The 15,619-nt window shown below is 46.4% G+C and overlaps 2 protein-coding genes across 8 annotated transcripts in view; one reads left to right on the plus strand and one right to left on the minus strand.

Moving 5' to 3' along the window:
• Positions 1-9,461, minus strand: part of traf2b (Tnf receptor-associated factor 2b) — a 59,695-nt gene extending 50,234 nt beyond the window's left edge. Inside the window, exons 1-3 of one of the 6 annotated variants that reach the window (XM_060841715.1) lie at positions 9,374-9,461; positions 2,884-3,163; positions 395-627 (exon numbers count right to left, since the gene is read on the minus strand). In XM_060841715.1, the coding sequence (XP_060697698.1) occupies positions 395-597 (203 nt within the window). In that variant the 5' untranslated portion in view covers positions 598-627; positions 2,884-3,163; positions 9,374-9,461. Of the gene's footprint in view, positions 1-394; positions 628-2,883; positions 3,164-5,188; positions 5,259-5,278; positions 5,321-9,132; positions 9,151-9,373 lie in introns of those variants that run through there. The other 5 variants (XM_060841712.1, XM_060841713.1, XM_060841714.1 and 2 more) reach the window with 5 other exon arrangements.
• A 938-nt stretch (positions 9,462-10,399) lies between these two features.
• Positions 10,400-15,380, plus strand: tmem141 (transmembrane protein 141). 2 transcript variants are annotated; one of them, XM_060841720.1, is made up of 5 exons: positions 10,400-10,683; positions 10,947-11,013; positions 11,107-11,190; positions 12,484-12,645; positions 14,148-15,380. In XM_060841720.1, the coding sequence occupies exons 1-5, from the start codon at positions 10,630-10,632 to the stop codon at positions 14,228-14,230; spliced, it is 450 nt and encodes a 149-aa protein (XP_060697703.1). In that variant the 5' UTR covers positions 10,400-10,629; the 3' UTR covers positions 14,231-15,380. The 2 variants fall into 2 exon arrangements, with proteins under 2 accessions (XP_060697703.1, XP_060697702.1); XM_060841719.1 differs by having other exon boundaries at positions 10,550-10,683; positions 12,484-12,591.
• Positions 15,381-15,619: the final 239 nt, after the last annotated feature.

Consider the following 15,619-nt stretch of genomic DNA (forward strand, 5'->3'; position numbering starts at 1 on the left):
AAAGAATAGAGCTGGATCCAAAAGATCACACCACTAGTGGTATGGAAAATTAGAAGAAATGGAGCAGTTTGGGACAGTCATAGAGTTGACGTAGAATACAGGGAAACCTAATGAATTTGAATGTGCATGACGTTGATACAATGAGCCAGAAATAGGGACTTTTATTCTTCAGTCTTAAGACTACAAGGTAACAGGACTTTTCACCTGATGTTCGTACAGTCAAAGAGTCTAGAGTTTATTTACTGGATGACACGGGGACTGAATGATGTCAACAAGAGTTAAGCTGGGGTAAGAAGGGAAGAAAACAGAACTTTTTCTAATATCTCCAAACTGCTGTGAGAGGTTTTTTTTTCAGCAATGCAGGTTTGAGAATCAACAACTTGCAGTCTTTTACCTGACAATCCTCTTCAAGCAGGATGCGCAGTAACGGTGACCGCATTGTGCCTGGAATGGTTTCCTGAGAATTCCGTGACACTCAAAGCACAGGTACTTCCCCTCGACTTTTGTTGCCAAAAGTTCTTTTGGAAAACCACTCAGATTTCCCGCAGCTTGGGATTCTAATGAGTTTGGTGGGCTCCTCTCACACCTTGCTGCCATGTGTTATAAGCTCCTCAACTGCCAGTTTTCCTGGAAAATGGAAAAAAATAAAAAGATTTTTAACTTATTACGACTTGAGTGGATTTGAAAGATGTGGCACCAGAGAAAACACGAATAAACTGAGTTCTATTAAACTGTGCAAAACTTTAGACCACATTCTATTCTTCCAAATCTGGCTTGTGTCTGGTTAACACAACACTTCCCCTCACAGAACTACAGTCATTTATAGAAGAAGGATCTTTACTCTGTATCTAATCCCATGCTATCCCTTTCCTGGGAATGTTAAATAGAACATAGAATAGTACAGGCCCTTTGGACCTCAATGTTGTGCCGACCTTTTATCCTACTCTACGATCAGACGAACCTACATACCCTTCATTTTACTATCATCCAAGCCTATCCAAGAGACACTTAAATGTCCCTAATGTCTCTGACTCCACTACCACTCCTGGCAATGTATTCCACATACCCACCACTCTCTGTGTAAAGAACCTACCTCTGATATCTCCTTTAAACGCTCCTCCAATTATGCCTCTTCGTTTTACGCTTCTCATCATCTTGTACACCTCTATCAAGTCACCCCTCATCCTTCTCTGCACCAATGAGAAAAGCCCTAGCTTCTTCAACCTCCCTTCAAAAGATACGCCCTCCAGTCCAGGCAGCATCCTGGTAAATTTCCTCTGCACCCTCTCTAAAGCTCCCACATCCTTCCTATAATGAGGTGACCAGAACTGAACACAATATTCCAAGTGTGGTCTAACCAAGGCATGATAAAGCTGCCGCATAACCTTGCGGCTCTTAAACTCAATTCCCCTGCTAATGAGAGTCAACACACCACACGTCTTCTTAACAATCCTATCAAGCTGGGTGGCAACTTTGGGAGATTTCTGGATGTGGACCCCAATATCTCTCTGTTCCTCCACACTGCCAAGAAACCTGCCTTTGAACCTATATTCTTCATTCAAATTCAACCTTCCAAAGTTAATCACTTCACACTTTTCCAGATTGAACTCTATCTGCCTCTTATCAGGGCAGTTCTACATCCCGTCAATGTCCTGTTGCAACCTACAGCAGCCCTCCAAATTATCCACAACCATCGTGCCACCAAACTTACTAACCCACCATTGCACTTCCTCATCCAAGTCATTTATGAAAATCACAAAGAGGAGGTTCCAGAACAGATTCCTGAGGAACACCACTGGTCACCGAGCTCCAGGCTGAATGCTTTCTATCTACCACCACCCTGTGTCTTCTGTGGGCCAGCCAATTCTGTACCCAGACAGACAGGTTTCCCTGTATCCCATGTCTCCTTACTTTCTGAATTAGCTTACCATGGGGAATCTTATCAAACGCCTTGCTAAAATTCATGTATACCACAACCACTGCTCTACCTTCATCAATGTTTTTTATTACATCCTCAAAGAATTCAAAAGGTTTGTGAGGCATGACCTGCCCCTCACAAAACCATCTTTAATCAAATTATGGTTTTCCAAGTTATCATAAATCTGTCTCTCAGAATCCTCTCCAATGCTTCGTCCACCAAGACGTAAGACTGACTGATCTATAATTCCCAGGATTATTAATGTGGGCAGTTTCGAGAAAACTTCACTCTCAGTTTACTTCAGGTTTAAAAGAGGAGAGGAAACTTTATGCTATATCTAACCCTGTGCTGACCTGGTTCTGGGAGTGTTTGATAGGGACAGTGTGTCAAAAGTAACTGACTTTCAATTTAAAACAGTGTTTGATATAGACCAGTTATGGGGAGCTTTAATGTGCCCCAACATTTGTCTTTCACAGTATTATTATTTTGTGATCTTGGTTACTGATATCTCTATTTTCTTCTTTTTCCCACCTGACTTCTCTCCAACAATCCAATTCTTCTCCCACAGTTTAACCCTGTAGAGAATGATTGCCACAAATCTCATGTTGGACTAACTCAATAACATTCCGCTTCAGGTCCTCTGTCAATCTTGATCTTTGCTGCTATTGGCATTTGCCTCCATTTCCACTGAATCAACTGAGGCATCTCTCAAACTTCGGGTTCTTTAGTTTCAACAACTGTAAACCTATCCTCAGCTGCACCTTCTGCCCAAAGCATGAACACCAGCTCTCTTTTCTATCCTATCAAAAGGTCAAAAAAAAATCTCTTGACTAACCACATACTGGCCCCAAACCGCTTCAACCCATTTCAAACCTGCACCCCCAACATTTGGCAGCTTCTTCCCTTTCCTTCCCTCCACATACCCTTCAAACCTGAATAATATACTCGACTCACTTTCTACTCACCTCCCTTTCTGGGCTCTCGTGGTGTTAAATGTCCATATCCTCAGACGTCAATATCCCCACGCCACAAAACTCCACCTGAACCCACAATCAGAACACATCCACTATTCCTTTAGAATTGTGTCTACTGTTCTGTCTTCAGGTCCTTGAACATTGAGTCATTTGTCAGCAACATGCCAATTCTTCAGAAGCTCTTCAAAACCTTCCAGTCTGGTTGCCCTCAGCACCAAGGTTGTAGTTTACTGAAGTCATAATTTATGTGTTGTGACACATTCTCATGGACCTAGACACACATTTAAAACAATTGAGAAGGAGATGGTTTGTCTTCAAATTACAATGAACTAAAGTCTGATTGTATCTTATCCAAAAGCTGGCAATAAATTTGCAGGAACAAGCACAGACAGTTAGGGTCATCATTACAAAGCTCAGTCCTGTCTTAGGGATATCATCAGGAAATAATACCCTCACAGTCTCTCAATGTCTATGTGCTATCACATTGTTTCTCCATACTCAGTCTCCTTTAGTTAAACTGCAACAAATCTGTCCAAAACCATGACCGAGCACAGTCTCCTTTCACAGACTCACTTCAGCCTTTCCCAATTTCCATGATCTGGTCAACAATCTTCACACCCCTCTGCACCCCACCCCACCTCAGCTTCACACCACTCCCTACCTGACCCTCACAACACTCACACCCCATTCCCTCACCCCGATCGCGTCACATCCCTGCACTCCCACCCCCTGCACCCTCCCCACTCCCTACCTGACCCTCACCCCAATCACGTCACCCTCCCTGCACCCCCACTCCCTACTTGACCCTCACACCCCACTTCCTCACCCCAATCACATCACCCCCCTGCACCCCCACTCCCTACTTGACCTTCACACCCCACTCCCCCACCCCGATCACCTCACCCCCTGCACCCTCCCCACTCCCTACCTGATCCTCACACCCCACTCCCTCACCCCGATCACATCACCCCTCTGCACCCTTCCCACTCCCTACCTGACCCTCACACCACTCACACCCCACTCCCCATCCCAATCACGTCACCCCCCTGCACCCCCACTCCCTACCTGACCCTCACACCCCACTCCCCCACCCCCTGCACCCTCCCCACTCCCTACCTGACCCTCACACCCCACTCCCCCACCCCGATCACCTCACCCCCGTAGCCCCGTGCACCCTCACCCCCTGCACCCCCACCCCCTGCACCCTCCCTACTCCCTACTTGACCCTCACACCCCACTTCCTCACCCCAATCACCTCACCCCCTGCACCCTCCCCACTCCCTACCTGACCCTCACACCCCATTCCCCCACCCCGATCACCTCACCCCCTACACCCTCCCCACTCCCTACCTGACCCTCACACCCCACTCCCCCACCCCGATCACCTCACCCCCTACACCCTCCCCACTCCCTACCTGACCCTCACACCCCACTCCCCCACCCCGATCACCTCACCCCCCTGCACCCTCACCCCCTGCACCCTCCCCACTCCCTACCTGATCCTCACACCCCACTCCCTCACCCCGATCACGTCACCCCCCTGCACCCCCACTCCCTACCTGACCCTCACACCCCACTCCCCCACCCCCTGCACCCTCCCCACTCCCTACCTGACCCTCACACCCCACTCCCCCACCCCGATCACCTCACCCCCATACCCCCGTGCACCCTCACCCCCTGCACCCTCCCCACTCCCTGCACCCTCCCTACTCCCTACTTGACCCTCACACCCCACTTCCTCACCCCAATCACGTCACCCCCCTGCAACCCCACTCCCTACCTGACCCTCACACCCCACTCCCTCACCCCGATCACCTCACCCCCTGCACCCTCCCCACTCCCTACCTGACCCTCACACCCCACTCCCTCACCCCGATCACCTCACCCCCTGCACCCCCACTCCCTACCTGACCCTCACACCCCACTCCCCCACCCCGATCACCTCACCCCCTACACCCTCCCCACTCCCTACCTGACCCTCACACCCCACTCCCCCACCCCGATCACCTCACCCCCCTGCACCCTCACCCCCTGCACCCTCCCCACTCCCTACCTGACCCTCACACCCCACTCCCTCACCCCGATCACCTCACCCCCTACACCCTCCCCACTCCCTACCTGACCCTCACACCCCACCACCCTCCCATCCCCCTCCCCCTCCTTTTCCCACTCCACTCCCTGTCGGAGCCCCCCGCTCCCGCGGGTCCCTGGGCCTGGGGCAGTCTCTCGGGGCCGATCCCGGACTCCCGGCCCTCAGCCCGGGCCTGGATGTGGGTGTGGGAGAGCGCGGAGCCACCTGTCGGGAGCCGGCCTGAGGCCCGGGTCCCGGGTGCTGCAGGGTAGCCCGTGCCCCCGGGGCTGGCGCTGGGATCGGGAGCACACTCACCGCCCGCTGCAGGCCGCTCTCTCTGGGCGATCTGAACAAAGCCCAGGGCGGAGCCTGAGAGCGGGGCGGAGACAAAACCCAGGCCCGGGGCCCAGGCACTGGAGGAGGGGGAAATCAACCAGCCTGCTCAAAACACCCCAACAATCCCCCACAGCCTGATAATAATCCCCACAACATTCAACAACCCCCTAAAAACACCCAACAATCCACCCCTGAACCGGATAATAATCCCAAAAACAGCTAATAATCCTCACAACAATCAACAATACCACCAAACAAATTAATAGTCCCGAAATCACACCCCAACCATCCCCCCAAACCTGCTCAGAATCTCAATAACCAGATAATAATCCCATAACAATCAAACAATTCCCAAAAAAAATCCAACAATGCACCCAAACTAGCTCAATCTCAATAAACATCCATTATTTCAAAAACAGGATAATGATCGCAAAAAAATGATAATCCACAAGTCTCCCAAAACACCAACTCTCTTGTAACGATCAAGACCCACAATCAAGTATATTTCCTTTGAAACAAAGACACCCCAAAGCACCGACAGCCCGATGAAAACATCGAGCGGTCTTCTGCGAATAGATGCCAAAATTCCAAACTAACCAATCCCCAAAACCTGCACCCCCATGTCCTCCAAATCACCAGATAAACCAACACCTTCAAAAACCCAGTCACCCTAAATTGTCCATGGCCCTCAAAATTGATAAGTTTCTCATACAGTCTTGGAGTAACACAGCATGGAAATAGGCCCTTCGGCCCAAACTGCTCAATGCTGATCATGGTGGCAACTCAGCTAGTTCCCAATGTCTACATTTGGTCCATATCCCTGTAAACCTTCTCATCCATGTACCTATCCAAATGTTTTTTTACATGTTGCTATTGTAACTGCCTCAACCATTTTCTCTGGCAGCCTATTCCACATATGCACCACTCATTGCATGAAAAGGTTTCCCCTCAGGTCCTTCTTAAATCTTTCTGCTCTCACCTTAAATCTATGCCCTCTAGTTTTCAGTTCCCTATCCCTGGGAAAAAGACTATGTGTATTCATCCTATCAATGCCCTTCATGATTTTATACACTTCAATAAGATCACCCCTCATTTTCCTACGTTCCAAGGAATAAGGTGTTATCCTGACCAACCTTTCCCTATAACTCAGGCCTATTAGTCCTGGCAACATCCTCGTAAATCTTCTTTGCACTCTTTCCAGTTTAACTGTGTCTTTCCTATCACAGGATGACCAAACTGTACACAATACTCCAACAGCAGCCTCACCAACAATTTATACAATTGTAACAAAATATCCCAACTCCTACACTCAATGCCTCAACTGATGAAGACCAACATGCTAAATGCCTTCTTCACCACCTTGTCTACCTGTGACGCCACTTCGAATGAACTATGTACTCATACACCTAGGTCCCTCTGTTCCACTACACTCCTCAGGACTTTGCCATTTACTGAATAAGTCCTACCTTGGTTTGACTTTCCAAAGTCTAATACCTCACACTTACCTGTATTGAATTACATTTAGCAAGCTTCAGCCAACTTCCCCATCTGATCAAGGTCCCTCTGTAATTTTTGATAACCTTCCTCGCTATCAATGATACCTCCTAATTTTGTATCATCCGCAAACTTATTAATCATGCCTTGTACATTCACTTCCAGATCACTTATGTAAATAACAAATAACAAAAGGTCCCAGCACTGACCTCTGTGGCATACCACTGGTCACAGGCCTCCAGTCCGAGAAACAACCTTCAATCATCACCCTCTGCTTCCTATCATCAAGGCGATTTTGAATCTAGATTTTAGCTCTCCTTGGATCCCATGTGTCCTAACCTTCATGATTAGCCTGCTGAGTGGGACCTTGTCAAAGGCTTTACTGAAGTCCATGTAGACAACATCCACTGCCCTACCTTAATCTATCCTCTAGGTTACCTCATGTGGTTTTGTACTCGACTGCCCCATTCATGAACACTACGATATACACATTTCAAAGCACATTCTCAACTTATCCTGCCACCATTAGTTTACTCATGTTTATTTCCAATCCCTATGTTTCTACATATCTTTTAGAATCATTCCCTTTATTCTCTATTATGGACCCGGCCAGACTCCCTCAAAATATTTTAAGGAGGTAGCCTCGACCCTAACATATTTTATTTTAAAGGCAGATGTGAAGTGAATATTCCAGGTGTGATGCAACTGGTTAAACTACTAAACTTTAAGCAAAACAGAATTTATTTAAACACTGCAGTTGAAATACAAACAAAAGAAAGCAGAATTTAGAATAACGTAACTATTGGCAACTCAACCAAACCCAATACAGCAACTTAACTAACTAACTGCTCCAATATAGTAACATCCCATAACCACACATCTCGGCAAAAAAGGTATATTCAAAGATTGTTACAGGCAGGAGGGAGCAGCATCCAGAGAGAGATTTCTGAAGGAGAGCAGAGGAATTCTTTACTGATGCTTGCAACTCCCCATGAATCACACATCTTATGACTGTTGCAGCTAAAACAAACTAAAACAAAAGCTGAACAGTCATGCCCATTCCATTGTTAAACTAGATACTTCAGCCTCTGCCTTTATAACCTCTCTTAAAAAATACCAAAGACAAAATAACCTATTTAAAGTGACAGCATGGTCACATTTCTATGGCTTTGACTTTTCTATCAAACTGTATCACTTCACGTGTATATGCTCTAAATTCCAAATGCCATTGTATCAGCTGTATTATGTCCATTTGAAATCGATCATTATCATTCTCACAGTCAAAGACTCTAAATTTTGTCATAGAGTCATAGAGACGTACAGCACGGAAACAGACCCTTTGGTCCAACTTGTCCATGCCGACTAGATATCCCAACCTAATCTAGTCACACCTGCCAGCACCCGGCCCATATCCCTCCAAACCCTTCCTTTTCATATACCCATCCAGATGCCTTTTAAATGCTGCAATTGTCCCAGCCTCCACCACTTTCTCTGACAGCCCGTTCCCCAAGTCCCTCCTCCCTACCTTTTATCTTAGCCTGCTTGGCTACTCTCTCTCATTCCTGATGAAGGACTTATGCTCGAAACGTCGAATTCCCTATTCCTGAGATGCTGCCTAACCTGCTGTGCTTTAACCAGCAACACATTTTCAGCTGTGATCTCCAGCATCTGCAGACCTCATTTTTTACTCGTTCCATACACGTACCACCCTCTGTGTGAAAAAGTTGTCCTTTCAGGCTCTTTAAATCTTTCTCCTCTCACCCTAAACCTATGCCCTCTAGTTCTGGACTCCCCACCCCAGGGAAAAGACTTTGTCTATTTCTCCTATCCATGCCCCTCATGATTTTATAAACCGCTATAAGGTCATCCCTCAGCCTCTGACGCTCCAGGGAAAACAGCCCCAGTCTATTTAACCTCTCCCTGTAGCTCAAACCCTCCAACCTTGACAACATTCTTGTAAATCTTTTCTGAACCCTTTCAAGTTTCACAACATCTTTCTGATAGGAAGGCAGAATTGCAAGCAATATTCCAACAGTGGCCTAACCAATGTCATGTACAGCCACAACGTGACCTCCCAACTCCTGTACTCAATACTCTGATCAATAAAGGAAAGCATACCAAACGCCTTCTTCACTATCCTATCTACCTGCGACTCCATTTCCAAGGAGCGATGAACCTGCATTCCATGGTCTCTTTGTTCAGCAACACTCCCTAGGACCTTACTATTAAGTGTTTAAGTCTATAGTACTTTTGAAATTGTGCCCCGAGTGGATTATTAATATAGATCATCTCTGTGACACTCATTATGTGATAACAGGTTCATCTCAAATATTACTTACAAAATCGAAATGGGGGCAGGAACTGTACCTGAAAGACAGTCACAAATTCTCAAATATAATGTTTGATATAAAATACATCAACATGCCTGTGTATAAAATGGTACACTGATTATTCAGTACTGAACATATTACACACAAAAACAGAAATTGCTGGATAAGGTCAGCAGACCTGGCAGCACCTGTGGAGAGAAAATAGAGTCCAGCGACCTTCTTCAGAACTGGACATACTGTATTAACTTACATGAGGGTTCATCTGAAGTTCTCTCTACCACTACTAAGGACACTGTAGTTTCACAGGAATAATAATAATTCATTCCTGACCATATGCCTGTTCAAATATTTATAGATAAACATTTATCTAATCCTTGCACATGTAGCCTGCTGTGTATTCCGGGTCTTGTGTGAACAAATGATACAACACGATTACAGTCCTCACTAATCCAATGAGTCAGATCTTAACAGTTGGCTAAAAGGCCGGCACAACATCTCGGACCATAGGGTCTGTACTATGCTGCACTGCTCTATGTTCTGTGTTCAATTCTGTTTTAATAAACATCGCATAATTGATGTTTATTCATAAGCAGAATTCTAAAAGCTCACACAGACTTTCTTGTGTTGACACCTTTTTATATTCCTCCTTTATGAGTTGATAGTCCATTTCTCAGCTAATAGGATGGTCAGGGAACCTTTATCTCAGCCTATCGAAGGGGTGAGAGGAGAGGTACAAAGGCAATTCCCCCCTCCCCGGAATCATGCCAGATTCTCTTCACCTCCCACCCCAATTCCAGCACCCCCACCCTGCATGATCGTCTCCAGGATCCTCTCTCTGTAATCCAGGCCGGGTTTCCCCACCTTCCCTAAGACTCAGGATCAGCTCAGACAACACCCACAGCCCCCAAGACCTACCCTCAGACTCCAGGTTCTCACCCCATCGTACCCCCCACCTTCAAACTCAAGGGATACCCACTGCTCACCCCTCTCAACAATCCAGGATCCCCTTCCTCCAGACGTCAGGACACCCCCCCCCCCCGAGATTCCAGAATTCCCCCCCCAAACTCCAGGATCTCTCCCCACAGTCTCTAGGATCCCCTATCAAACTCCACGGCACCCTCTCCCCCCAAAGACTCCAGGATTCCCCCCCCCCCATTCCAGGATCTTCCCCCCCCGCACAAATTCCAGGATCCACCCCCCCCAAAATTCCAGGATCCCATCTAAATTTCAGGATTCCCCCCTAAAAACTTCAGGATCCCCCCATTTCAGGATCTCTCCCCCTCACCCCCCACACACAGATTCCGGGATCCCTCTACCCCCACCCCCAGACTCCAGGATCCCCCCTCCCCCGCACAAATTCTAGGATCTTCCGCCAATTCCAGGATTCCCCCCCCAAAATTCCAGGATCCCTTCCCCAAAACTCCAGGATTCCCTCCCCCCGCCACAGCCTCCCGGATCCCTGTGAGATTCCAGGCCGGGATTAGTCTCTCTCGCTGGGACCGGGAGATGGTGAATCTGGGTCTCCGCCGGCTGGAGGACTCGGTGGCCGCGAAGCACCCGGTAAAGAACCCCCTCCCCTCCGCCCAGCCTGGTCTGGGGAGGCTGGACAGACCCCACAGCAGTGGTCTTTCATGGTAACCTGTGGAGGGTGAGCTGGGCTTGTGCAGCATTTTGTGAGAATGCTGTCTGAGCTGCTGCTGCTGCTGCTGCTTGCGCTGTGGGTCTGCAGGTTATTTCGGGGCTCTCTCTCAGAGTTAGCGGTGTGTGACTCCAGGCTCTCTCACTGTACCTCCAGCTAATAACACCCTTCCTTTCGTCTGCAGGCTCTTCAGGAATATGCTGCTTGCCAGTCGCACGCATTCATGAAGGGCATTGGCACGTTTATATTAGGTAATTAAGCAATTTTGAAACTTCACGATGTCGCACTTGAGGACCCTGAGTTCATTGCTTTAAACTTTACTTTTTTTGATAAAACCTCTGCAGGTACTAGTGGGGTGTTTGTCACGCAGAGACTGCTGAGTAAGAAGCTCCCTTTCCCAATGCAATGGAACGTTTTGCTGTCTGTAGGTTAGTGTCAGTACTGGCTCTCATACTGAGTAATATTGTATTGCACAAGTTTGCAAATTGATTAGTAACTCTTGCTCCATTGCTGCCTTCCTGGGAAGCATCAGTTTTGTCTGGGACAGTTCCTGTAACGTAGATACTTTTCCTGGTGCTTTTAGAAATGAAAATAACAGCGTCCCCCAGATCAATGAAAGTATCTCGCAGCTAATGGGTTACCTTTAATATTTACTTAGTTGCTACATTGATCAACCAGTTCCAGAAGTCCCACAAACAGCTGTTAGATAAATGACCAACACCCACAGCCCCCAAGACTCCAGGTTCTCACCCCATCCTACCCCCCACCTTCAAACTCAAGAAATACCCACTGCTCACCCCTCCCAACAATCCAGAATCCCCTTCCTCCAGACGTCAGGGCCACCCCTCCTCCCGAGATTCCAGAATCCCCTCCCCACTCCCGTCCCTCAAACTCCAGGATCTCTCCCCACCCCCCACAGTCTCTCGGATCCCATATCAAACTCCACGACCACCACCCCCCCAGACTCCAGGATCCCCCCCCCATTCCAGGATCTTCCCCTCCCCTGCACAAATTCCAGGATCCACCCCCCAAAAGTCCAGGATCCCCCACAAATTCCAGGATCCCATCTAAATTTCAGGATTCCCCCCCTAAACACTCCAGGATCCCCCCATTTCAGGATCCCTATCCCCAACCCCAGACTCCTGGATTCCCCCTGTTTCAAAGTTTGGTTAAAGCCTAGGTATTGACCAGGAGAGCACCGTGAGGGCAACAGTGGGGCAGGTTATTGCTGAGCAATGTGCTGTCAATCACACTTTCTATTGCTTTGCTGATCATAGACAGGAGACTAATAGATCAGTTATTTCATAGAATCCTTACAGTGTGGAAGCAGGCCATTGGCCCATCAAGCCCACGCCAACTCTCTGAAGAGCATCCTGCCCAGATCCACGCCCCAAACTTATCCCTGTAACCCTGCATTCCCCCTGGCTAACCCATCTATCCTGCACACTACAGGCAATTTAGCATGGCCGATCCACCCAAGCTGCACATCTTTTGACTGTGTCAGGAAACCTGAACACCCAGATGAAACCCATGCAGACACAGGGAGAATGTGTAACCTCCATAGACAGTCAGCCGAGGCTGGAATCGAGCCCGGCTCCCTGGCGCAGTGAGGCAGCAGTGCTAACCACTGTGCCATCATGGCTGGGTTTGATTTATTCCTCCTTTTGTGGACAGGCTACACTTGGTCGTTGTTTAATAAATTACTGTTTCCTCTTGCACAGTGGCAGGGTCACTGATGAGTTACGTAGTGACACGCTTAGAGACTCAGAAGTGCTCAAATCTGTGGGTTTACCTTGAGACTGGAACAATGCCACATCACCCTGATGAAGGTGAGAAGGAAAAGCGTGAGAATGAAACTGCGCCAAGTGTGAGAAAGCTTTCTGGTAAAAGTGTTTTTATTTGAGATATATAAAAAGATATAGTTTTAAACAAACGTAAACCTGATTGCCTCACCTAAGTTACAATGAGTTAAACTGGCTTTTCACCTTATCACTTTGTTTGAGACAGGAAAGACAGTAGCCAAGAATTAAAGACTTTCATTTCCAAGTTAGTTTTGGTGAATTACTGGAATTTATCATCAGAGACACAGTGACTGAGCATTTGGACAAGTATGAGCTAATCAGTGAGTTAGCAGGATATACGAGAGGATATCTGACTAAGCTGGAGAAACATTTTGATTTCACATCTGATAGATAAGTGATGATACTTATGTGGACTTAAAAGGAATTTCATAAGAATTCACACAAGGGTTATCAAAAATGTGAATGCTTATGGAATTCTGGGTGCACTTAAGCACCCTTGGACACCTGTACATCATATTAAGATTAAATAGGCCAAACCTGTTCAACCCTACCTCTTTATTCCAGGAATCAGTCCAGACCCCTTCTGTGAACTGTTTCCAATGGAAACATGAGGATAAAGTGAGGACGGCAGATCAGGGTCGAGAGTGTGGTGCTGGAAAAGCACAGCTGGTCAGGCAGCAACCGAGGAGCAGGAGAATCTATGTTTCAGACAGAATGAAGGGCTCCTGATGAAGAGCTTATGATTCTCCTGCTCCTCGGATGCTGCCTGACCTGCTGTGCTTTTCCAACATCACACTCGATAATGGAAACATGATCCTACTTAAATGAGGAGATTAAAGCTGTGTATAGTATTCCGTTGTAGTTATTGCAATTGTCCAGTAAACTTGTAGCAATACATCCCTATTTTGACACTCCATTGTCCCTGTAACAAAGGGCAACATCTCATTAGTTTTAACTACTTGCTTTACTTTTTGAGATTCATGAACAAGGGCACCCAGATCCCTCTGGACTGCAGCATTGTACAGTCTGCATTTAAATAATATTCACATGCTCAATTCTTACTGAAAGTTCACATTTTTATGCATTATACTTCAATCTGCCATGTTTGTACTTAACCCATTTGCACACTCATTATATCCCTGCTCATAGCTTGCTTTCCAATTGATCTTTGTATTGTCAACCAATTTGAACACAATACAGTCCATCCCTTTCTCCAAGTATCTCTGGAATTTGTTGCCACAGAAGGCTGTGGAGGCCAAGTCATGGAGTGTATTTAAGATGAAGATAGATAGGTTCTTGATTGTCAAGGGGATCAAGGGTTGTGGGGAGAATGGGGTTGAGAAATGTATCGGTCATGATTGAATAGCAGAGCAGACATGATGGGCTGAATGGCCTAACTTCTGCTCCCATGTCTAATGATCTTAAGTCATTTAAAACAGATTGTAAATAATTGAAGTTCCAGCGATAATCTGCACCCATGGCAATAAAGTTTGCAAGGGTGTAAGACTATTTGATTAGATGGTTCAAACATAAACAAGATGGTCAACTGTACTGCAGGTTCTGTAATTCTCTTGTCTTTGCAGTTACAAAGGATCAAAATAATGGCTCTGTGGAAAGCACTGACATTGGAAGAAAAAAAACTCGATATGGAGATATAATGGATTAATTGCTGAGTTGTCACCTCATTCAAGTAATGTGCAGGAAGAGGAAATGTTCCTTGCTTTACTCCAGCTTAAACAGTAAACCATTTTCATTTCACTTTCGTTCCACTCCCTGCTTTTGTTTATCTCTTCCTGAAGGTGTTATTTTAGTACCTCATCGAGTCATGGGTGAAAATACACAAAGGCATTAAGTGAATGCACCCTCGGAACCCTGAAAAAAACAGTTCAATTACTGGAGCTACAGATCAGAGAAATGTACGTGAAAGTGATCAAATCTCCGAAGGACAGCTCCTCCAATCTTGCCTTTTCTTGTGCTTGCTGCTACTGAGCTCATGAGTCGTCTGTTCAGTCACATGAAGACCCACATCAGAAGCCCGTCTCCCTGAGGGACAGATAACCACAATGCTGTCCTCACGTGGCTATCTGCACAGCCACTCACTAACCTTATGAAGTGCACTTTGTATAGTGCAAGCCTTGTCCTGGTTTCTATTTTATAATACCAAATTTTGGGGCTCAACCTCTTGCCAAATTACTTTAAACTTTCCACTCCAGTACTAGTTATCTTCTCAGTGAGGATGTTGGTCAGAGGATAAGGTACTTTGAAGATAAGAAATAGGAAGAAAACAAGGGAATCCACCAAGACTCTTCCCGAAGCAAGTGGCTGTAAAAATCTTCTGTTCAGATCTGCAATTGGGCAGAAATGATGGTTATAAGTTAGTGACGTGAGTCCTATGTAAAAAACACTGAAGTGATTTCTTTTAAATTCTCAACCCTGCTGTCAAATGATCCAAGGCGTTCAATACCCTCAGAGTCCTTGGTTTTCCCCTAATTATGTTCCCTCAGCAGCCTTTATCTTAATCCATTCACCAATGGGAATATTGTTTACAGCTGCCAATAGCCAAAGCACCAGAATTCCCCGACATAGCCTCTTAGTCTCTGTATCTCCCTCTCTGTGTCATTACATCCCTTTCTTTTAAGCCGTTGGTCATTTGATGTGTCAGAATTTAGTTGTTAATGCTTCTGTGGAACTGCAGACCAATGTTACATAAGGGCAATTCAATGCTGCACGAAATGACATGACTGTTCTATTGGATGGCAGGTGTCCTGAGTAGGGTACTGAATTGTTAAACACAATAAATGTATATAAAGAGACAAGTTTTACTGTGTTGCAGTTCATCCTTTCATCTTGACTGACAATATTATCTCTTTGCTTTGTAATTAATGTTTTGGTTACAGAATACCTGTTGCACATTGGTGACCAATGAGGCAGGGAATGGGAGTCTGCACATGGATCATGGATGCACCAGGTTTCAATCTTGATTCTTCAAGAGATGAGAGAATTGTTAGACAGGTTAATCATGGAATGTTGTACTCTATAGCATAATGATATATGT

The sequence above is a fragment of the Hemiscyllium ocellatum genome, chromosome 21, assembly GCF_020745735.1.
Source record: "Hemiscyllium ocellatum isolate sHemOce1 chromosome 21, sHemOce1.pat.X.cur, whole genome shotgun sequence".
NCBI lineage: Eukaryota > Metazoa > Chordata > Chondrichthyes > Orectolobiformes > Hemiscylliidae > Hemiscyllium > Hemiscyllium ocellatum.